The sequence below is a fragment of the Lissotriton vulgaris genome, chromosome 6 (assembly GCF_964263255.1).
Source record: "Lissotriton vulgaris chromosome 6, aLisVul1.2, whole genome shotgun sequence".
In the NCBI taxonomy this organism is placed as follows: domain Eukaryota; kingdom Metazoa; phylum Chordata; class Amphibia; order Caudata; family Salamandridae; genus Lissotriton; species Lissotriton vulgaris.
In genome coordinates, this window is record NC_141694.1 from 72,432,842 (window position 1) to 72,458,559 (window position 25,718).

Below are 25,718 nucleotides of genomic sequence, written 5' to 3' on the forward strand. Positions count from 1 at the left end.
GCGCACGTGGCGAGAATAGTGCGCCATGTTATTTGGCCCTACGGTCCTGCAACCAGATAATAAGGGGAGGGGGGGCTTGTTAGATAAAATCACATTCTTTTAATATAAAAAACATTGGCAATGTGAGCTTCGATAAGGGCGGCGATATCCCTGGCAAAGGGCAGATTCTCTTCTGCCACGATGGTCAGCATGTTGATGTGCGGCTTGCTGTTGAAAGTCAGGTCCTCCAGCGACGACTGGTAGTTCCGGCATGCATCCTTGGCCTCCATCTTCTCCCGTCGGATCTGCACGGATGCTTTTAGAAAGCCGCTAAATGACCCTACGCTATGCCCCCACAGTGACAGTACTGTGGATAGCACAACTAGACGCTGCATTGCGGGGCACAGTCGGAAATACCACCTTCCTCCACTCCGCCTAGACACTACCACCAGCAAGCTAAGGCTGCACTTCAGTGGATGCCTCCTTGTACCCCAGGGGGACCGTAGAGTGCATACTGATACAGGAGGACTCTAGTTGGTCCCTGCTTGAGCCCTGGGGGCACTGCAAAGTGCCCGCTCCATTGGAGCAAAGAAATCCATAAACACACCTAAGATCACCCGGTCTCCAGAGCGCTGAACCCTACGACAATTAGGAACAGCTGTAGGGCAGCGTTCTGATCACATAAAAGGCACCATTGTGAAGCATGACACTGCAGGCACAAGATTTACCGGCCTGTTTTCACTTGCACTCCAAATGAAAAGGCAGGGGGAGCAACTGTGCATAAGGAGAGCCTTCACATGCCACAATGCCAGAGAAGAAGACAGGAAGCAAGGAAGGGGAGGCACAGCAGGGTAAGCAGCAGTAATACAACGGTGGTGTTAACAGGGGTGGGAGGAAGAATGCTATATTTAAATGTATGCAGCTAGGGCACTGAAGCTGAACACAGACACAGAGTAACAGAGCAGGAAACGAAGAGAAAAGTAGTTTCCGAGAGAACTGATAAAGAACCATAGAGGAATGAGGCAGTACAAAGTCCTTGCCTTATGGGAGGAACAGAGGAGAGAAAGGAGGGACAAAGAGGCAGGACTGACCACTAGCAAGCAGGGCTTTTTGAGAGACACTGACATAGACATATGAAAAGCATTGGCAAAAAGGAGATGGACTTGATTCACACAGACTGATTACAGCATGTTTGCGCTGTCTAGCTCAACCTAAAAAGACTGCTGGCCTCTAAACTGCCATGATATAATATATACTAGGGACTTAAAGGTAGTTTCAATCCCGCTGCCCTATTATTTACCAGGGCCTTATAGGGGAGGGCATGCCAATCATAGGGGTACCCTAACCTATAGTACACCTTAGTGTGTGTGGGTGTTTTCACTGTATTCTGTGTGTCTTCAGCATAGCACTGGCCCTGGGCCTGGTTAGGCAGAGCCGAGGGTCAGTCAGAGTCAGCAAAAAAGTTTGGTGAGGGGGGACAGGCTACAGGATGACTTTGCAACACATACACATATGTGTTTGTAAAAGTGTATGTTTATATATAGTATTAAATATTAGTGGAATCAATTTAATTTACAGTATATTAAATTACATATTACATTATTTAGCATTTTCTACTTTACACTCAAAGTTAGTGTCAAAGGGCCCGATTCACAGAACTAACTTAAGACAAAATCCTAAACGTACTACTTTTGGTATTCACAGAATGCACTTACTACTTTTGGTATTCACAGAATGCACTTACTACTTTTGGTATTCACAGAATGGATTTACGACTACTAACTTTACATCCGCACTCGGGCCGGAAATTCTGGCCCGGAGGCGGAGCTTCCGGCCAAGAGGTGGAGCTTGCGGCCCGGAGGCGAAGCTTCCGGCTTGGAGGCAGAGCTTCCGGCTCGGAGGCGGGGATTTAGCCATGGCTGAAATCTCCACCTCTGGGCCAGAAGCTCTTCCTCTTGGCTGGAAACTCTGCCTCTTGGCCAGAAGCTCCGCCTCTTGGCCCGAGTGCGGACGTAAAGTTAATAGTCATAAATCCATTCCATGAATACCAAAAGTAGTAAGTGCATTCTGTGAATTCCAAAAGTAGTAAGTGCATTCTGTGAATACCAAAGTTTAGGATTTTGTCTTAAATTAGTTCTGTAAATCGGGCTCACAGATATTTTTTTCTGTTATTTTTGTACTTATCATTACTGGTATAGGAGCATGATATTGTGGTAAACAATATCTTTGACACAAATATTTTTATCGACAATATTGTTTGCCACAATATTGTCTCAGTGATCCACTCTTATCAATGTTGCATTACTGAAGACAGGGGTATTTTGAAAAATACAAGAGCTATACAAAGAACAAGTGTAGCAAATGAGTCATGTCCATTTTGTAGGACAGTGTTAAAGATGTGGTATGTACTGGTGTTGCATTCTGGATCACAATGCTGCCAATATATTAGAAATGCTTGGTGAGGTAGTGCACGATTATTTACTGACAGCACATTTTCCATTAAAATGGGCACACAATGTGCACAGACATGCAGTGTTGTTGCTGAAACTATAGGACGCACAAAGGATAATGTTTGGGGTGTCAGCAAAAATGTATCATGATCACGTCACCAAGTAAACTGATGTATTTATTTTGATAGCATTAAAACCTTTGTTTCCATCACAGTATATAAATTCATTTCTTATGGAAAGTCTTACCATGTGCTGCGGTCTGGAAGGTCGAGAGGTCAGCATCTTTGAGATTGTATGGATAGTCATCTTGTGAGGCTTATCGTACTATTGTGTTGAATTCGGGGATCTTGTTAAGATAAGGTTTTAAAATGTAAGTTTACATTTGCCCTTATGACATGATGGTATGTGATTGTACATAGTCATGTTTCACGAAAAACGATATCAGTATACAAGAATGGGTATGAAATCGGCAACTGGGATAAGCTGCTCTGACGGTTTTTGAATGACGAATTACTTTTGATTGGCAAAAACTATCCAATGCAATAGTTTAAATGATTTTTTATTTTTATGTGAGTTTTTGGTCTATTGGCAGAACAAGCAGGTTCGGACAGACATGTACGATTGGTGTAAAAAAATAATACATGTATTTTGAATGCTTTGTTTATGAATGAAGCGGATTGTTTTGAGTAGATTATATATTGCTTTATGTTCCATTTGAGTTTGAGATAGTTGGTTTTACACGTTAAAGAGTAGCGGCAATGAGCTGTGAAATGATGTTAAGGTGATAAATAGCATGGGTGAAATATTGAACAATTCTTTCTTCTTTAGGGCTAACATCGCTAGTAATATATGAATGATCCACAGTAGATGTTGGATAATATATTCTTGGATAATACAAGTCTAACAAACTTACTGATGTGAGTACTTTTTGAGAAATTATAATGAACTAAGTGTATAGCAAAAATGGGATGTGAAGCTAATTTGGCTATGTATGTGAATTCTGATTTACACAGCTCTTTTGTTAGTACATGTAAATATTAGTTTGTGCTATATTATAACTAATGCACTATTACTTGATATTTGGAACTTAGTAAAAAAGTTGTGTGTTTTAATACATCATTCTTATATACCAAGAAAATGGTTTCTTGAAGTTAAAATGGTTGAGGCTTATATTCCTATTGTTCAATGTGGTATATGTTGGGATTTGTTTTTATTTGTATTTATTAGGCGCAACAGTCATCCCAAGGGATATCACAGTGCTAGAAAAGCTGTATCCTGATGTGAAAGTGAGTAGCAACCTGGATATCTGAGCGGGGGAGTCGAGGCAAAAGCTGCAAGTGTCATCGGTTACAGCTTAGGGAACAGTGATGTTTTCAGCTTCTTTCTGAATACCATGTAGTCGTCCATAAGGCAAAGGTCTAAGGGGAGTTCATTCCAGTGAACGGCCACCAAATTAGAGACGGAGCGGCCTCCTAGTCGGACTTTCTTAATATCTTTGATTTTGGCCGAAGCGTGATTGCAAGACCTCAGTTTTCGCGTGGGAGTGTAGAATTAAATTTTGTCCTGCATCTTGTGTAGCGCTCTGTGTGCACAGCACATGAGTTTAAACTTGGCTCTTTGGTGCACAGGCAGCCAGTGGAGCCTTCACAAACATTCTGATGCTGAGCCGTATTTGTTTTTATTACAAATAAACTTGGCAACTGCGTTCTGAATTACCTGCAATTGGGAGAAGAGATAGTCTGGCATGCCCACATAGAGTGCATTCCCATAACCCCGCTTACTAGAGACTAGAGCCTGAGTGATGGTCTTTCTACAGTTCAGGGGGATCTATGAAAAAAAGCCTTCTTAATAACTTTAGCATGGCAAAGCTTTTTCCGCACAGCGCTCAGACTTGGTCCTTCATGGTTAGTGCATTGTCGATAAGAATGCCCAGGCTTTTTACAACCTGTTTATGTTCTGGGGCAGTCCCTAGTGTCTGAGGCCACCAGGTATAGTCCCAGATTAGGTGAGCCCCTAAAAAAAGCAGGCTCTCGGATTTCTTAGCATTCAGTTTCAGACAGTGTTCTGACATCCAAGTTGCTGTTTCTGAGAGACAGTTGATTAAGTTGTTCCTAGTGTCCACATGCTTTCGTTCGAAGGGGATTATAAGCTGAGTATCATCAGCATAGGAGCAGAAGTTAAAGCCCCTTTATCTGCCAATTTTGGCCAAAGAGGAGACACAGGCTTTGAAAAGGGTGGGGCTCATAGAGTAGAGGTCTTCAAACTTTTTGATGCTGAGACCCCCTTGTAAAACCTTTTTAGGCTTAAGGACCCCCTTCCAACAAAAGTGTCTAGAAACTGGTACTCCTCATCATCAACAACTATTGCCAACAATGATGGATGGATGTGATGAGGTCTAACAGGCGCATTTATGCACCTGTTAGACCTCATCACATCCATCCATCCATCATTCATCCACCCACACTTTCACACATCCATCCATCCATCCTTCATCCACCCACCCACCCTTTCATCCTTCCATCCATACATCCATCCTTCATCCATCCACCCTTTCATCCTTACATCCATCCTTTACCCATCCACCCTTCCATCCATCCATCCATCCATCAATCCATCATTCATCCACCCACCTTTTCACACATCCATCCATCATTCATCTATGCAACCTTTTATCCATCCATACATCCATCCTTCATCCATCCACCCTTTCATCCTTCCATCCATACATCCATCCGTCATCCATCCACCCTTTCATCCATACATCCACCCTTCATCCATCCACCCTTTCATCCTTCCATCCATACATCCATCCTTCATCCATCCATCCTTTCATCCTTCCATCCATACATCCATCCTTCATCCACCCACCCTTTCATCCATCCATCCATCCATCCATCCATCCACCCATCATTCATCCACCCACCTTTTCACACATCCATCCATCATGATCCATGCAACCTTTTATCCATCCATACATCCATCCTTCATCCATCTACCGTTTCATCCTTCCTTCCATCCATCCATACATCCTTCATCTATCCACCCTTTCATCCATCCATTCACCCATCATTCATCCACCCACTTTTTCCACACATCCATCCATCCATCATTCATCCATGCAACCTTTTATCCATCCATACATCCATCCTTCATCCACCTACTGTTTCAACCTTCCTTCCATCCATCCATACATCCTTCATCTATCCACCCTTTCATCCATCCATTCACCCATCATTTATCCACCCACTTTTCCCACACATCCATGCATCCATCATTCAACCATGCAACCTTTTATCCATCCATACATCGATCCTTCATCCATCTACTGTTTCATCCTTCCTTCCATCCATCCATCCATCCTACATCCATCCACCCTTTCATCCATCCATCCACTCATCATTCATCCACCCACCTTTTCACATATCCATCCATCCATCCTTCATCCATCCACCCTTTCATCCTTACATCCATACATTCATCCTTCATCCATCCACCCTTTCATCCATCCATTCACCCATCATTCATCCACCCACCTTTTTAGACATCCATCCATCATGATCCATGCAATGTTTTATCCATCCATGCATCCATCCTTCATCCATCCACCCTTTCATCCATTCATCCACCATCCTTTTCTGTGCCTCTCTCATGGGGGGTGGGGGGGAGTTGGTGGGGGGTCAGTATCTCTCTGCGTCTTCTTCCTTCTTCTTCCTCTCTCATGGGAGGGCATCTCTGTGCCTTTCTGCTGAGGGCGGGGGGGGGGGGGATGGAGGGGGCAGATAGGCTGTAAGAACATCTCACCTGAAGAACAGACTCTCGAGCATATTTCTCACGCACAGGCGCCAGGTATGAGGGTTCGTGCTTTGTGCTTTACAGGTGGACCCACAGCTCCAGGCGCGCAACGTCCTTTGAACTCAAAGGGATACAGCCTCCTCCCCCAGCCACCTTCCCCTGCCCCCATCCCTTCCCCTCCTCGTGTATGTGAGCCGGGCTTATACACCTTCAGGGACACACACAAAGCGGCACCTGAGTACTTCACAGGTCTTTAAAAGACCTTTTACTTGTTAATGAGGCTTTGTTGTTTTTCACCCCTCGGTGTGCATTAGGCCTCCACCCGACGCCACTAAGGCAAACTGACAATCTGCGACCCCCTTCCCAGGACTCCACGACCCAACTAGGGGTTGCGCCCCACAGATTGAAAACCCCTGTCATAGAGACTCCCTGTGGGACACCATAGTTAATGGTTGTTGAGCTAAAGGAAAAGGGGCCCATTTGAACTCTGTGTGTTCTATTGCATAGAAAGGAGTTGAACCACTGAAGGGCTTTCGAGTGAAGTCCCTTTTTGTGTAAAATGCTCAGAAGAAGCTTGTCAGATACGGTATTGAAAGCTGCAGATAAGTCCAAAAGGATCAGAGTGGAAGCTTTGCCTTGGTCCACCAAGGATCTGATGTTGTTTACTACCACGAATATGGTGGCTTCTGTACTGTTTGAAGCTCTAAAGCCAGTCTGAGATAGGTCTAGGAGGTCATTGGTTTCTTTTTTTTTTTTTGAAATCCAACACCAATGTATTAACATAAAAGCAGATTTGTATATAAGTTTAGACACCAAAATGAACACAATTGTATGAGTATATCTGGAGTTATGGATTTTGGAAGAAAAATAAATCAGTTAAATTTACTACTTCAAAACTTTAACGTTGCAGTCGATGGAGAAAATCACTAGTGACAATCTGTCACTTGCAGGTCAAGTTCAGTGGAAACCATGAGATGGGAGGGAGGATAAGGTGATACAAGTCCCAGAACCAGGCCACGACAGTCGGTTATTTCTGACTGGCTCGTAGGGCCCGGGTGCAGAGTTTTTCTGGCTGTCCCTGATGCTGAAGCGGGAGCCGTGGATGAGCTGGATTTGCCACTTATATGTTGTTGGTGTGGAAAATGGATGCAATAACTCAACAACTGACCACTTTTCCCTCGAGGCACAGCATTGAACAAAGGTAGTGGTAGCCTAACTGACCAGGAAAAGGCCTTGGCAGCTACAAGCTCAGCCGTGGGTTACTTCAACGTCCTGGAGTCCCGAGGAAAACAGTAGCCACCTGAAACATGCTGGAGGTGAGGACCATGTTTCCCACACTGCACTTTACCATTTACTTTTTGTTGATCCCTCAGTGTGCCTGATGGCCAGTGATTGTTTGGATCCATGAGAGTGCCTCTAGTCCAACGGAGTTCTGCAGTGGCATTTACCTCTCAGAGCGGTTCCTCTTTCCTGGGAAACCTGTCTCTGGTTCAGAACAAGTCGCAGTCGTGCAGTTGCAGAGTGGTTGCCACAAGTGCAGGGTATTGTGCCTTTGATTTGTGAAGGTCCCGAAGTCTCAGATTCAGATCTCTTCTTTGTCATTTGTTGCAAGCTGAATCAGATCTGGGATACTGGCGCCTAGATTTAAAAGTGTTAGGGGTGTGGGCGTAAGTAGTTAATGGGCAGCTAGCCCCAGCGGCTAATCCGCCCCTGAGGTGACCACATCCGAGGTTGGTGCCACCTTTGCAACCCAAAATCCTCTATTCTCCCACTTTAAAAAATGGCAGAAACCTTCTTCCGCTGTACAGACCAGGTTGCCCACCTTAGGGGTGTGGCTAACTTGGGGGTATACACCTCCTGTCTAGACGATTTTTCTACCTGCCCAGGAGAAAATGTGCCTGGGGTAGGGGGTTGGCTGTTTCCTTATTTGGGATGTAGCCTTAATGTATATCAGAGGCAGTGTAAGCTTTGAAGCTCACCGCCTTGATATGCCACTTCACTAGCCATCCTGTCAGTGGGGGAGGTGTCACCTCCTTCCCTGGCAGGCCTTGTTTCTGATGCCTGGGAGTGTTCATGGCAGCAGAAGCTGCAGGCTGTCAGCCAGGGCACAGGATAGGCTGTGGCAACTAGGTGGGTAACCTCTAAGGTAGCTACCGGCTGCATGCCACATCAAATCTCACTCTGTGAAACAGCTGGATTTGATGAGACAAGCTGTTTGATACCAAAATGCCACTTCTCAGTGAGACCATACTGGAGCTGGTCACCTTGAGGTGTCCGGGTGCCAGCCCATGTTAACCTATGGCCCCCTGAACACTTATAGTAGTCCTAAATGGAAAGAGGCTACTATAGGGACGGAGTATCCTCACCACTAAAGTCTAAATCATTCCCACAAACTCTTATTCAATCGCTAACTGAGCAGGGTCATAAAATTCAGTGGTAGTTTTGATGGCTAAGAAAAGGTCATTTTATTGTTTGTTTATATAGACCCGAGGGCCTACAGAAATGAATAGGAAATAAATAAACCACATTGTAAATTGTGCCACTAACATCCTAAATGTCGGGGCTACGAATGTCACTGCCTTAACGGCAGATTTGATGGTATCTCCTGCAATAAAATGGATACTTGCAACACTTTCCAAATTAAAAAATCTAGCAAGAAAGGCTGGAAATATCTGCTGAAGGACACATAGTTAACAAATATATCATCTGAACACTAGCTTATTTGTCAGGTCTTGCAACCTAGGATGCAAGGCATTATATATCCTTACAGAAATTATTTTTAGCAGGACACCTATCCTTTAGTTAGGAGTTTGCCTAAAAACATAAAAGTTGTAATGAAATCAGTTGCTCTTATTGATCACATGAAGCCAGATTGCAGTCTCCTCAACAGTTTTTGGTTCCCTAAAACATAAAGTGTCATTTTTCTGGTATTTGAGTGTCTGTCTACTGTTAGGTCTTGGTGAGGAATAGCGGAATGTCAGCTCTATATTATATAAAATCATAGAATCATAAGATGGTTTTTATTCTTTTTCACATTATGGTGCCCCTTTGCCACAAAAGTCAAGTCAAAGAATTTATATAGCGCACTACATACACAGAGGGTCTCAAGGCGCTTAGGGAGGGGAAGAGGATTACTTGTCAAATATCCAAGTTTTAAGTTGCTTTCTGAATGCTAGGTGGTTCTGGGTAAGGCGAAGGTAAGTGGGGAGTGAGTTCCATTTTTTAGCAGCCAGGTATGAGAAGGATCTGCCTCCCATGGTTGTCTTGTTGATGCGAGGTACAGTGGCGAGGGCTTGGCTGGAAGAACGTAGTTGGCGGGAGGGGGTGTAGAAGGACAGTCGTGAGTTGAGGCATTCTGGTCCGATGTCGTAGAGTGATTTGTGTGCATGGGTTAGCAGTCGGAAAGTGATCCTCTTATTGACGGGTAGCCAGTGGAGGTCTTTCAGGTGACCAGAGATGTGTTCGTTACGCGGGATGTCTAATATGATCCTGGCTGAGGCGTTTTGGATTCGTTGGAGTTTCTTCTGGAGTTTAGCGGTAGTACCTGCGTAGAGGGTGTTTCCGTAGTCCAGTCGGCTCGTGACCAGAGCATGGGTGACTGTTTTTCTGGTTTCGGTGGGGATCCAGCGAAATTTTTTTTGAGCATGCGAAGAATGTTGAAGCAGGATGAGGATACGGCGCTGACTTGTCTGTTCATTGAAAGTGAAGAATCCAGGATAACGCCTAGGTTCCGTGCGTGGTCTGTCGGGATGGGTGCTTTTCCAAGGGCTTCCGGCCACCAAGAGTCGTCCCATGCAGAGGAGGATGTACCTAAGATGAGGACTTCTGTTTTGTCTGAGTTCAGTTACAGACGGCTGTGTTTCATCCATTCGGCAACTTCTTTCATTCCTTCGTGTAGGTTAGTTTTGGCGGTGCTGGGGTCATTGGTGAGAGAAAGGATCAGTTGAGTGTCATCCGCGTAAGAGATGATGTTGAGGTTGTGTTGGCGGGCGATGGCCGCGAGGGGGCTCATGTATACGTTGAAGAGGGTGGGACTGAGTGAGGATCCTTGTGGTACACCACAGATGACTTCAGTGGCCTCGGACTTGAATGGTGGAACACCCTTCCCATGTACCCACCCCCTTTTCCCTCCCCCCTCCGGCCACATTTAACAGGTAGTTGAGAAAAGAGAGAGAAGATGAAGAAAAAAAAATAATAATAATAATTTTAAAGAAAAAAGAAAAAAAAGGGAAGGGAGGTCGGGATACATTTCCTTACAACTTAGTCACAAATCAGCCGAAGATTAACTCATGTTAAAGTCACATTAGTTTCACTTATTAGATGTTATACTTTACAATTTACAATTCAGTGTATTCCATCCATTGTATCAGAGGATTCCATATTTCGAGGCCTTTCTTTTTCCTTCAGACCCCCTTCCTCCTATAAATTGCTATTTCTAGGTTATATGTAGCTAAAAATCTTGACCGCCATTGATGAAAGGTTGGAGGATTCGGATCCAGCCAGCTGGATGCCAAACATATCCTGAAAACTGCCATAGAGATAAAGATCAGTCCCTGTATTTCTTTTGGTCTGAGGTTTTCATCGGTGCCGAGTATCATTTCGGCTATTGAAATTTCGATTCTTGTGTTCCAAATTCCGGACAGAAAATTTGAGATTTCACGTCTAATGAGTGTTAGTGAGTCGCATGTAGCAAATATATGAATTATATCGGCTTCGTGTAATGCACATCTTGGACATTGAGTACCTTTTCCGGTGCCCCATTTAGCTATTTTGTGTGGGGTGTAATATAGTTGAAAAAAAGTTTTATAATATTGTGCTTGTAGTTTTGGTGAGATTAGTATCGTTTGTGAAAGCTGATATGCCTGTTGGACTGAACCTTCGTTTATGTGTAATTTATTTTGCCAATTGCAGATATGTTTATCCAAATCGTCCTGTAATGAAGAAACTAGATTGTTATAGATTTCCCCTATTTTGACTGTGGTGTTCCGGGTAACTGTCTCAATTGCCTGGATTTTGTAAAACTCTGCCTTACCACCACCTTTTTTCATTAGAAAATCTCTAATTTGAAGGTATTTAAAAAAATCTCTATATTCTAGGCCAAACTCACACTTCAATTCTTCGAACGATTTGAAGCCAGTTGTCGAAAAAAAGGCCCCACATTGGGTAATCCCAAAGTTAGCCCATCTTTGCATATAGGGATCTGAAAATATTTCTGGTAGATTGCTATTTTGACAGAGGCTAGTGTAGAAGGAGTACCGTCCGATACCTAGAAGTTTACGTATATTTTTCCATGCATTGTAAATTCCTGCGAGTGTTTTAAAACGGACTTTTTTAAAGTGGTTGTCATATGTTAATCGCCACAAATGCTCGCCTGTCTCCGAGCCTAGGATGAGTTCTTGGGGAGTTGGAACCCCACCTTCTTGTATCGGATGTCTATTTGGGGTCAATAAAGTTTTACAATACTTCAATAGTGTAGCCCACCAATAAATCTTGAGATTAGGGACAGAGAGGCCTCCTCTATCTCTTGGAAGCGAAATAAACTTGTAGGCTCTGCGTGATCTTTTATATCCCCAGATGAATCCAGAAAAAATGCTCTCTATTTCTCTAAAGATTTGCTGTTCAAAATTTAGGCAGATGGTTCTGAAAAGGTATAGAAATTTTGGTAAATAAATCATTTTGATAACGTTACATCTGCCAATTAGGGTGAGGTGTAAATTATGTAGTTTACTGAGATTTTTCTTGGTTTGTTTCAAAAGTGGGTCCATATTAATTTTTACTAATTGGTCTAGGTTGGAAGTGATGTTAACACCCAGATATACGGTATTTCCAACTATTCTTTCATCTGTGTAATTAGTGTTTTTGTTGATGATTATTTGGGTTTTTCCTTGATTTAATTTGTACCCAGAGATTTCTCCAAAGCTCTTAGCTTCTTCTTCCATCATTTTGATAGCTACACTGGGATTACTTGTGGTAATCGCGATGTCATCAGCGTATGCCAGAGTTTTGGTGTTTCCATTCTGAGTTTTGATAGGTAATATGCTCTGATTGTTCTCCAGTTTGCGAATGAAGGGATCGATAAATATCGCAAACAGTAGGGGAGAACACGGGCAGCCCTGTCTAGTCCCTCTGGTCACCTCGATCTTACCCGACATTCCGCCATTGATCATGACCACGGCTTCTGGGTTGTGATATAGACTACGAATGGCGGTTATAAATTGATCGCCAATCCCACTCTTTGACATAGCTATCCAGAGATATTGCCAGGAGACCCTATCGAATGCCTTTTCGGCGTCCAAAAGTATGAGCGCCCTTGGGTCTCCTGCCACTTCTGCCACGTCAAAGAGTGTGATTACCCTTTGTACATGATCAGTCGTGGATCTGCCAGGCACGAAACTGTGTTGTCGGGCTGAGATTATCTTATGAATAATTGGGGACAATCGGGTAGCTAATAATTTAGAGTAGATTTTCGAGTCGGAATTAATTAATGTAATCGGGCGATAGGATCCCAGCTCGGTTGGATCTTTATTTTTCTTTGGGAAAACAACGATTTTGGCCCGTGCCCATGAATTTGGTGGCTTCCCCCCCAGAAATACTTGGGTTATCAAATCAGTTAATATTCCTTTAAGCGGTTTGTGGAATTTGACGTAAAATTCCACCGGTATACCATCAATACCTGCTGCTTTCCCCGGGGACAGACTGTTCAAGGATAATAGGATTTCGATCCACTGAGGTTCTATCGCTAGATTCTCTTGATCCGTTTGGGGTAGTTGGACCATAGTAGCCTGATCTAGATATTCCCTGATTAGTTCTTCATCCTTATTGGTTTCTTTATATAGATTTTGGTAATAATTCTGAAACTCTGATCTAATCTCTTCTGGGTCATGTCTAAGAGAGTTATTCTGATCTCTGATCTCTTTAATTATGTTTGCGGTGTTTTGTTGCCTAGTGCGGATTGCTAGGTGGTGCCCAATTTGCTCACTTAATTCGTATGCTTTCTCTTTGGCTGTTGTGGCTTTACAGATTGCTTTCTCTACGAATATTTCCGTTATTCTGTTTTTAGCAATAGCCACTCTTTGTAATGCGATTTCTGGATTTAGACCCCCCTCGACTGTTCTAATAAGTCCTTCTTCCGCTTCTACTAATTTCCCCTGTAGTTCTGTTACCTTTCGTTTTGTCTCTTGATTGTTTCTTATAGAAAATCGGAGTGTTTCACCCCTGATTCCGGCTTTGAGTGTGTCCCATACCACTTCTAATGGTGCGCTACCCAGGTTGTCTTCCAGAAATTCTGGTATCCACTTCTCCATGAGTAAACAGTATTTTTCATTTAATAGTAGAGCCCTTTCGAATGTCCAGTTATTTTGTTCTTGTTGGATTTTGCCAACATCAATATTCAGAATTAGTGGGTTGTGGTCTGATAGGACCCTGGGTAGTTTATCTATGTGACACTTAGTTAAAATGACATGGGAGACCAGTATGTAATCTAGTCTAGCGAATGTTGAATGGGGATGGGAGAAGAACGTATACCCAGATTTTTTGGGGTGGTTGTATTGCCAACAGTCGGTTAGTCCCTGTACATTACATAACTCTTGAAACGCTCTAAAAACCTTGGGTTTCCTGCCCTGGTATTTACTGTTGGGTCCGGAGGAGCCTCCTGAGGGAAGATTTAGGTTAAAGTCCCCACATATTACTATTGGCTGTGGCCAGTGTGTTAGTTCATTAGTGATAAACTCTAGTAGGTCTGGATCGTCTGTGACGCTTCCATAAATGGTGCAGATGGTTAGTCTCTTTCCAAGATCGTAAATACATTCCGTTATCGCCCATCTCCCAAATTTATCAGCTGCGGATCGGGTAAACTGGAGCCCTCTATGTATTGCCAAGATAGCTACCCCACAGGTCTTAGTTGCTTGTGTTGAAGCTATAATCAGTTTATAGCCTAGTGTTTGTAGTAGATGATGTTGCGACCCTTCCACGTGAGTCTCTTGGAGACAAATGATGCTAGCCCCGGTTGATCTTAGACCTATTGCAACTTTTTGTCTTTTTCGTAGGTCATTTATTCCACAGATATTAATCGAAAGTATTTTTAGATTGGCCATGTGTGTTTCTTTGTTTTTTCCTTCCTTTTGCGCTGTATATGCTTGAGTGTTACTATAGTGTTACTCCTGTTTGTGATTAGGACTATTTTATTTCCTATGTGCCGGATTGTCCACCCTCCGCTGCCCCCATCCCTTCCCCTCCTCGTGTATGTGAGCCGGGCTTATACACCTTCAGGGACACACACAAAGCGGCACCTGAGTACTTCACAGGTCTTTAAAAGACCTTTTACTTGTTAATGAGGCTTTGTTGTTTTTCACCCCTCGGTGTGCATTAGGCCTCCACCCGACGCCACTAAGGCAAACTGACAATCTGCGACCCCCTTCCCAGGACTCCACGACCCAACTGGGGGTCGCGCCCCACAGATTGAAAACCCCTGTCATAGAGACTCCCTGTGGGACACCATAGTTAATGGTTCTTGAGCTAAAGGAAAAGGGGCCCATTTGAACTCTGTGTGTTCTATTGCATAGAAAGGAGTTGAACCACTGAAGGGCTTTCGAGTGAAGTCCCTTTTTGTGTAAAATGCTCAGAAGAAGCTTGTCAGATACGGTATTGAAAGCTGCAGATAAGTCCAAAAGGATCAGAGTGGAAGCTTTGCCTTGGTCCACCAAGGATCTGATGTTGTTTACTACCACGAATATGGTGGCTTCTGTACTGTTTGAAGCTCTAAAGCCAGTCTGAGATAGGTCTAGGAGGTCATTGGTTTCTAAGAAGGTAACCAGTTGTTTGTTGACCAGTCTCTCCAAAACCGTTAGACAAGTAAGGAATTTGAGAGATTGGTGGTTAGTTTGCATGCCAGCTTTTTTTAATAATGGGAATACAATGGTGTCCTTCCAGATATCCAGAAATACTTCAGATTCCAGGGATTTATTAATTGGGAGTTACAGTAATTGTTAATGTGTTTAGTGTTTTATGTGTTTTAATGAAGCAATGTGTACATCTATTTACAACCCTGATGAAGTCCTTTTAAAGGGACAAAATGTGTTGGCTCGGCAAGATGATGTGTGAAGTCTAAAAGGATCATCTGTGTTCAATATTACAGCTTCTGTGTATTAATGGACTAAACCAAGAATCATCTATCCTACGGGACTGCTTCGCATTTTTTTGGGTACTAGTTAGAATGGACTATTAACTCTTCGTGGGATATTTTGCAGTGCTCCCTATGTTGGTTAGAATTGTTGTGTAAATAAGCAAGGCTCATGAGCAGTAGGACCCTTGGAGGTCAAGAGCCACTGTTATTGATTGATTTCTACCATCACGTGTGCGTTCCTGTTACCACTTTTCTTGGGTTTTGTGTCTACGCCACTCTACTCTAAGCCACTGCAGTCTACTCTGCAGCGCTCTGTTGTATGACAGTCTATGTTAATGCACTCTTCACGACTCTACTCTGTATCACTCAAAGACACACTACTCTACTCTCCCCTTCACCACTCCACTCTTTGCCCCAGCACTTTACGCCAATCTATTCTAAGCCACTCTAATGTACTCTGCACACTGCACTATATGACATTGCAAATTTAGGCACTCTACTCTATGTCACTGCACTCTACGCAGCGTCATGCTACTGTGAAACAACCTACTCTATGCCACTCCATTCCACTCTATGTCACTCCATTCCACTCTATGCCACTCCATTCCACTCTATTCCACTCTATTCCACTCTGCACTATTCCATTCTATGCCACTGTACTCTACTCCATTGCACTCTACTCAAAACAATACACTCTGCACCATTGCACTACACCACTATACTCTACTCTGCAACACTCTACTCAGTGTCACTGCACTCTACACCACTTTATTCACCACTGTACTCTACACCACTGCACTGTATTTTAATGCACTCTGCGCCACTCAACGCTACTGCACTCTACCCCATTCTACTCATCAACACTGCACTCTCAGCCACTGAACTCTACACCACTCTACTCTGTTCTACTGCACTCCAGGCTACTGCACTCTTTGTCACTCTAATCTACACCTCTGTCCTCTATCTTGCACCACTCTACTTTACCCTTCACCACTTCCCTCTACTCTACATCACTGCACTATATGCCACTGCACTCAAAGCCACTCTACTCCACCCTGTGCCACTCCACTCAATGCAGTTGCATCATATCCCACTGCAATCTACGTTGCGCCTTCCACGCTACTCTTCTTGGCACCACTCTACTCTATGCCACTCTACTCTGTGTCATTGCACTGTGCATCAATGCAGCCTATACCACTTTCCTCAAACCAATGTACTCTAAGCAACTGCACTGTATGCCAATCTACTCTGCACCACGGTACATTACCCCACTTCACTCCAGGCCACTCTACAACACTCCACTCCATGACGCTCTACTCTACTTCACTCTATGACACTGCTCCACTCTACGACTCTCTACACAACTCTTTCTACACCCCTCCATGCCTCTTTCCTCCACTCAATTCTATGACACACTACTCTACTCCACTACTCGACTCTACGCCATGCCAGCACTTCACTCCATGCCACTCAGCTCTATGCCACTCTACTCGATGCCACTCTATGCCATTCCACTCTACTACACTACTGCACTCTATGCCACTCCACTCTATGCCAATCTACTCCAATCTACGCCACTCTACTCGACACCACTCTAAGCAACACCTTCTATGCCACACAACTTCACTCTACAACACTCCACAACACTCTGTGCTACTCCTCTCTATGGCACAGTATTTAATTCTGACTGTAACACTCATAAAGCACCAGTGAGGACTGAGACTAAGTCGGTGCTCTCTGTCACACTGGGAAAGTAGTGACAAGAACTGGACAAATGTATGGGCTCCGAGAAAGTGGTATTTCAAGCGAGGGCTGCCCTCAAAAGCATAGAAAGATATGGGCTAGATGGGCAGAGTACTGGGGTATAGACTTCCCCTTCTTCCTTCGCAATCCCCGTCAATATTTTCATGTACTGTCTGGGGGCCATAATGTATGAGGTATTGATGTTTTTATTTGGGTATTTGTATGTATCGTATCCTGTTTGCTAAGTGGGTGGGGTGGGAGTGTCTGCGTAAAGTTCTCTGTTTGCTGTTGTTGGTTTCATATAAGAATGGTTCTCAGGTGTCCCTATGTCTTGTAATGTACTCCTATATTGTTTTCAATTGGATTATGTCGGACAATCGCCCAAAAGGTACCACATAAATGCAATAAAATATGTTTTTTTTAAAATGTGTACCATGTAATCCAAAACTGAATTACTCAGCTAACTACATTCACAAATATTGTTGCCTAATCATTCTCAAATGAAATTGATTAGACCAAAATTTGACTTTGTTTCCTTCTATAAACATTGTATTTCAAAGAATATGGACATCAACAACATTTAAATATGTCCAGCCGACTGCCCCCTGGGAGGTCAGCCTCGGTAAGCAGAGCCTTACAAGCAACACTCCTGGCTGTTGCTTGAAAGCTCCAGAAGTTGACACTATGTATCTGTTGTATTGTTTCTCTTCAGGTGTGGTGTCTCTGTGGAAATAGCTTTGTTGAGCAAAGTCAGGGAAGTCCAGTGATGAACGAGCTACATTCCTACGGTAACACCTTTTCTGGTAGACACTCTATCTAACTGTAGACTCCTCACCTTAGAATATTCCCTAGGCATCAGACTGGATTCAGAATATCTTGAGCAGTACCTCGGCACCCCAGAAGGTCGTATTGTGTTGCTCTGCATTGGAGATGTCAACGTTAGAAGTAACATGCACAGTGTCTATTTAGGTGCAACCCAAGCGTTGTGATGGCAGTTTCTTTCATGACTATTTCCAAACCAAAAATACAGAGCTATGACTGAATGATGTATGACGAGTGTGCAGAAATTAACTGTAGCTTCTGGCTGATGAGCTAATTTCGCAGGGTGGAACAGAAGGGAGGGTACATAAGGAATCTGTGATTACAGTCTTTACCGGAAAAAACATTACCAACTGTAAGTAACTTGTTCGTCTGATAGAGATTTCTAACCACATATTACGTACCTTCAACTAGATACCCAAGCAATACCTCCCAGGTCTGCAAACTGCTCAAACCAGAAAATTCCGGCGGACCAAACAGGTAAAATGGCCATCCCACCAGCTCTGACTGTCCAAGCAGTAGTACTTAGTGAATGTAAAGCGTGATGCCCAAGTAGAAGCTTGGCAAATGTACCTGACAGGTATTCTGCATGCTAACACAGTACATTTTGAAGGTAAGCGTTACTCTGCCCCTGACCCTCGCTTTTTAAGTAGTTGCTTTTGAGAATAGTGGGACACCACAATACTAATTTCCTGCCGTGATATTCTCATAGATCCCTTTAAGAAGAGCACTACGTCCTTTTGGACGTCAATGCAACGCTACGCAAGACGCGACAAGACGGGTTGTTTACAAACGCAAGAGACCCCGGAAATAGACGATACTGCGGATTATCTCCCGCGAAAAAAGTGTTTTTGTCAAGGTAGGAAGACGCGTCGCAACATAATGAGAATAGCGTTAACGATAATCGTCCAAAATAAATAAGAAGACTCATTAGAGTTTTTTTCTCTATAGGGTTACAACAGGAATATCTATTTGGTTTGCAAACGCTTTGAGCGAGCCATTTATCATCATTACCCAGTATGTACCGGCTTCACTGACTGTTCCGCTTTATACTAAAAGCAGACCTCGAGGCGGTAAGAATTTTAGCAGCAATTTAAGCTGACAAACCTCTTTGAAATCTGATTTTAAAGTGTTATACTAGTCTGTAACCGAATATGTAATCATATTTCCCAACAGAGAACGCAGGTCTTTTAAAATAAGAAAAAGACGTTCCATTTTTTAACCGCATAGAGTGAGATGGGAGCAGTGAAATCTTAAACAAAAGGTAACGCAATATTATATAAATAAAAGATCGCGACTATACAAATTAAGAACTTAGGTTTCCCAAAATAATACTTGAATAGAAGAAAGACCTACAATTGTGATCTTGTCCTTTCAGATTTCACATACCATGAAATATATATTCAAAGGTGCCTCACTCTTTGCTACGACTACACGGAGATTTCAAGGTTTTTAACGAATAAAGTTTACATAAGGTAAAAAAGACAGAACATCAAATATATAAATTTAGGAAATTATAAAATTGTTACATGATAAATAAAAATAGATGAAGAGGGAAAGTCAGGGATATTAGAAAGTAGAAATAAATATATAGTTTAAAGATTGAAACAAGAATTGAGTCATCCTTACTTCACGTCTTATACTGGCCACCGATAAAACATGAATAGACTCTCTCTCATCTCTGAATTTCTTGTTCTATTTTTTCGTAAACTATCCATTTGAACTTTCTTTTCCTTAATAAATTTGGGGAAAAGAAATACCCTACGGTTTGGAGTATGGTGTTCGTATGGGTTGCAAAGCATTTATGTAACTTAGAATGATTTTTTGACCAAAACGTTATCAATATGTTTTCATCAAAAGGGTTACTAAGAGTAGACATCGTATCAAAATATGAGAAAATAACTGTATGGAAAATAACTGTATAGAAGAAAGATGCCGTTCTATCTAGTTCTGGTGTTAAATCAAATTAATATGTATTCAAGTCCTTTAGGACCTACATTCGTAAAACCCCTTTTCCTGTGTACCTCCAATGGAATATCCTTTATATAAATCCAAGACTATGCTATGTTTAGAGAGAGAGGCATTGCTTACAAAGAATTGAATAATAATCGGTATTTCAATAGCAATTCCCTCTTTTATCTGTTAAGTATTAAAAATGTGATCATGCACTATAACACTTCTTTTTTTATAGAAATAAACAAAAACTGAAAATGTTTTGTTCTTTCTAGATTATTGGGCTGCAAAATAACTTGTCCTGAGGAAGACACCACGCCGTGTCGAAACGCGTTGGCAGACTACAGCCGCAGCATTAATACACAAGACAATAATATTGTCTATTGAACGCTTTTTTAATCAAATATGTTTTATGCTTAAAAATATACGTTTTATACCAATTTATTATGTATATAAGACACAAATGTGAAATCACTTTCTCTTTTTAAATTAAAAAATCCTTTTGATATCAATTTTTATTGTTGTGTTATAGTTTATGCTTATCATTTTTTGATTTCAGTACATAGCTAGTAAGGTTTTTCTGTTTAAGATAGCCTGGAATGATATCTTCACATTGCTAACACAGTAGTAACAGCCTTACCCCTTACCTCCAAGCTCTCAGGATGCTACTTCTTAGCCAGTGCATAGCAGATCTTAATGTGAAGTACAATCCATCGGGCAATGGTACTCTTCTGCTCAGCCTCGCCTTTTTTTGCTCCTGTGAATACGATGAAGGGCTGATTGTGCACACTACGGTCTTTAATATGATCAATGTAAAAATATCTAGCTCTTTTTGGATCCAGGCAGTGGAGCATTTCTTCATTCTTAGATGATTGGTAGAACGAAAAATGTCAGCAACATGATGGTTTAGCCACCTTGAAATGGAGTCACTTCCTTCCAAAGAATGGGGGCTTGAGTATAAAGAAACATTGTGCCTGGGCAGAAACTGGTTAAAAAGAGCTTGACCCTCCCTGCCAATGTAATGGAGTACCGGTTTAAGGGTCAGAAGTCACAAGGAACAGCTATGTAGGGGCTCAAATTGGGAGCCCATAGGAAACGTCAGGGCCAAATTTAAGTCCCACTGAGGCATGATGAAAGAGATGGGAAAGAACAAATTATGCAAACTCTTAAGGAAACATGTCACACCAGGAGGCTTCATCAGTGAGGGCTGATTCAGCAACTGCAAACAAGCCAAGGTGCCAGAAAGATAACCCTTAACTGAGCCCAAGGCAAGGCCTTGCCAGGTTAAGAACAGAATTGCTGATCTTTGGGAACAAGAACTTGCCCTGGTACTCCACTTGGTGGCCATCAGAACTTCATCCAACACCATCACCCACCCCACAAGTAACCTGGGGATCATATTATATGAGAAATTCAACAGGGCTGCACAATTGAACGCATTCTAATCATCCTGCTTCTACATGCTACGCATCCTCAAAAAAATCATCAGATGGATTCCCAAGAGCAGCATACACATCATCACTTAAGCCCTAATAACCAGCAGACTTGATTATGGCAATGCACTCTTCACCAATATCCCCAACCACCTCCTCCGCCATCTTCAGAACACCGAGAATGCTGTTGCCAAACTCGTCCTGCTCCTCCCTCGGTGCTCCCACATCACGCCTCACTTAAGAGATGTCCACGGGCTACCAATACACAAATGCTGCTAATTCAAACTCCTCATTCCCGCATGCAAGGAACTCACAACATCGGACCACTGTATCTCAACTATAGCCTCCAATTCCATCACCCCAACCGACATCTCTGCTCTGCCTCGCTCTCTCTTGTAAACACACCCCTCATGCCCAAAAGAAACACAGGAGGCCTAGCTTTCTCATACCTAGCACCCAAAACGTGGAACAACCTTCTTTAAACACTTAAGGGCTTCCTCCTTGCTTCTAGAATTCTGCTAGAAACTGAAAACCTAGCTCTTCAACTAAGACCCTGTAGATGGCCTTCACACCGTCTCCAGCTCCTGGATACCCCTTGGATGATAAGTTGTGCTTTACAACTCCAGTTAACATAACACAACACAACCTACACAAACAATAACTCCTCCGACAAGGAAGCAGAACATTTGTCAACATGGCAGGAGGAGCAGCAAGCCACAAATTTGTCCCAATGGCATTCATATACATTTGCGTGTTGAGAGATGCCTGGCTGCCAAGATGACATTACAAATTTCGAGAGAAAGATCGAAGGCATTCAACTGTCACCGCTCAATCTCCACACATAAAGGTGGAGTTTTGGTTACCAAATTCTCCTTGCCCAGTTCAAAAACACTACGATGTTATGAGCCCAGTCGATCCTGACTTTCTTGAGAGTGTGGGGCAGGAGTAAGGGCAGGGGTGAACTCCGCTCTGCCAGCGAAGTTGGCGGAGATTTAGTAACTCTGCACTCCGTTTGGAGTGAGAAGTTTTCCAAAACTCCCCCTACGCAGCGGAACGGAGTTCACCTGTGAAGTGGGAGACTTACCTTTCTCCCAGATCGGTGTCCTCTGCCCTGCTCCTGCTGTTGGGCCTGGCTCCACTACCTCCGCTGCTCCAGGAGAATTACAGCGTGAAGGCATGCCTGACCTACAGGTATTCCTGAACTAAATTTGTATTCTTTAAAAGGCAAATTCATTCAGGATATTGAACAAGTACTGATTTAGCTAAAAAAGCACAACGTTCACTTACTGTAAAACTAAAGAAAGGAGTAATTAGGAATAATCTTTCTATATAGCCCTTAACGCTGAACTTCTGCCTTTCTAAGAACTGTAAATGCAGTTGCTACTATTACCCAACTTGACAACCTGTGAGGATTCATAGGCCAAAATGGGATGGCCAGAATTTTAAGTTGTGATCTGCACATCACCACATGCTTTAGCAGTCAGCCTTTAATTAACAGAACCATACTACTGATGGAACCCTTAGGGTCGAATGCTTTGGCCTCGCTTTCCTTGGGTGGACCACCCACCCCTTCCTCCCCACAACCTCCTAGGGTAGGTGAGCCTTATTTAGCATTTTTGCATTATTCCCTTAGCTCTGCTCAAGAAATGCAGGAAAACATGTAACTTTTTGACAAAAGTCTTAGAGAAAGGTGCAGTAAAATGCACCATTTTTACATCATCATGAAAAAACATTTTTAAGAAGTATCAGGGTATTCTTATAATTTCAGAGTCATTTGAGGAAGATTCAAAATTGGGAGAGTGGTATATTTTCCTGGCTTCTCCTGTGGATTCGCTTGTACTTACTGAGGGACGCTTCCATTGCACCCCCTTTCCCTCGTCAGAGTCCGGACCCAGTTCATCATAGCCAAGCGAGGCGGCGACCGCGGGGAATTCGGGGTCCTCGAAGAGGGTGCCACTCTTCAGACACTGCTGCTTCAGGCTCTCGTAGTCCTGGTTCAGGTACTTGATGGCGTTGCTGTGCTCGCCACCCCCGCCCGCCTTCAGAAGCTCACGCTTCAGCTTAGCGATGATCGCTATCATGTCTGCCATGTTGTCACCGTTGAGGAGAGAGAATGGAGAGTGAGTGCTTAACTCTGGTGAAATGGAAGTGGAAGGCTCAGGGCACATGAGGTTTATATAAGAGGAAAAAATTAATAAAAACAAATGCAAACTTACTTAGGATAATCAGTTCTTGGTGAAGTAGTGGGAGGGAATAAACAAAGTCTTAATAACAGCACAGCAAACAAACCACATGAGGTGTGCTCCCCAAGGTCGTGCAGGGGCACAGGTGCACCACTAACAGTTCTCTCTCTAGACAGGAACACAAGTAACTTAGACCAATTGGTGTCAAACTATACACGGCGGACGAGCCCCCATCAGGGTTAATCCGTCTTAGTTCAGTGGGTTGGAATGATACCCTGAGCAATTACTGGTGGTGAGACGTATTGCAAGCATTCCTCCCATCACCTTTTGTGTGTTTGACTTACCTATAGGGTGCCACCCAGGGCATGACTGGGACTTCAAAACAGCCTTGGCCATTTTGTCCGACCAGCTACCATGGGCGTGGCGGACGCAAGTGTGAAGCACTGCTGCTTTTGTTACTGGGGACCAATATTGCAGCACAGCTGCAAAACTTCCCCCCACCCTTGTGGCCTCCCGAGGAAAGGCCCAATGCCAATGCCCAGAATGGTCCGCCCTGCCCTGTACCTACCTAGTGGCTTGAACAACAGATGAGCTTCACACTGCTGTGCAGGGCTGCAGTGATACCCAGCAGAAGCATGGAACACCCAGGTCGGTACTGGCAGGGCCAGGTGGGGAACCAAAACCGGACCTGGGAAACTGCTCGGCTGGCCCCTGGTGAGGGAGAGAGCTGTTCGCTAGGGCTGGTTTCGGAAGATTCTGTTAAATGGGCCAATATTGACGGCCCCGGTAACAAAAATGGCCCTGAGGTGCCCAAAACCGCCCCCTCTTTCCCCCCACCCTCCAGGTGGTCCGACCGGAGGAAACGCCTGATGCCTGCTACTGCCAATCCGGCCCTGGGTACTGGGCCGGGTCTCATGTGCTACCAACACCATCACTGTTCAAATACTTGAAGAGATCTGTAAACCATTGTGCTTTACTCCTATTGTGGTGCAAGAGCTGTCACTTTACTAAGGTTCTTGAACGCTCTCTTTCATTGTGTCCACTGACTCCTGTGGTGCAGTAACTAGTGGTCTGCTAGTGTACAAGGAGGCCCTGTGAATCATATCCACTGCTTGCACTGGAGCCATAAGCACTATGTACAAGGAGACCTGTGAATCACTGTGTTCACTGCATGTAGTGATGCAGTAACCACTGATGTACTAATGTACAAGGAGACCCTGTGAGTCCTTGTGCTCACCATCTGCTGTTTTGCAGTAAACATTGATGTACCAGTGTAGGAGATCCTGGGAGTCATTTTGCAACATCTGTAGTGGTGCAGGAACTACTGAAGTATAAGTGTACTAGACGACACTGTGAGTCAATGTGTCCACTGTCTGCTGTGTTGTAGTAACCACTGGTGTACTAGTAAAATCTCTGAATCATCATGTTCAACTTCTGTAGTGGTACCGGAACCACCTGTGCAAAAATGCACTCAGAGCCACAGTGAATCATTACGTCCAGGGCTTTAAGTGGGATGAAAAAACTAGGGGGTCTCTCAAAGGTGTGTGGGTTGATGTAATTAACAAAAAAAACCTCCGCAAACTCTAGACCGTTCAGACCGCCGCAGCCAGACTAGTCTTCGGCATCCCAAGGGACAACCACATCACCCAACACCTCTGTGATCTTCACGGCTTCCCGCTGAAAAGAGGGTCAGTTTTAAGCTGCTCACACACGTGTACAAGGCCCTCCACAACATCGAACCACAATACCTCAACAACCATATTTCCTTCTGTCATATCGTCACTGCCTGACCCTTGTCTGCGACAGGACAGGCAGGACAGGAAGGGGCGTGGGGAGGAAGAGGAAATGAGGTTGGGCAAGTTCAGTTGCGAGTAAACACGATAAAATAAAGACGTGTTTAACTCTACTCCGGTCTCCTGTTATCATTGGGGTAAGGCGCGACACTGGCGACGAGGGTGGGATAAGCTCCAAAGCCCACACATTGCCTAAACCCCTGCCGTCCGTGAACGGCCAAAGAACCGAGAGCCTGCAGCCTGTGTCGGCGCAGCGTGTGAGGAGCGCGAAAAACGGAACGCTCCACACGCCGCGCCTGAATGCTGCCCTAGCGCAACGATCAGCAACGACGAAGCTGCCTGCACGGCTGGAGGAACGCTCAGAGCGCGCCTGATAGAAACGGCCAGAAACACTGAAACGGCACGAAAACGGCGCGGAAGCCAGGGAGCGCCTGGTGACAGACTGCCACGAT

General features: G+C 43.8%; 1 protein-coding gene across 1 annotated transcript in view; it reads right to left on the reverse strand.

Annotated features, from left to right (window-relative positions):
- Positions 1 to 23,422, reverse strand: part of LOC147706808 (calpain-1 catalytic subunit-like) — a 601,296-nt gene extending 577,874 nt beyond the window's left edge. The window contains exon 1 of the mRNA XM_086925586.1: positions 23,135 to 23,422. Within this exon, the coding sequence (XP_086781712.1) occupies positions 23,135 to 23,380 (246 nt within the window). The 5' untranslated portion in view covers positions 23,381 to 23,422. The remainder of the gene's footprint in view (positions 1 to 23,134) is intronic.
- Between the last annotated feature and the right edge of the window lie 2,296 nt (positions 23,423 to 25,718).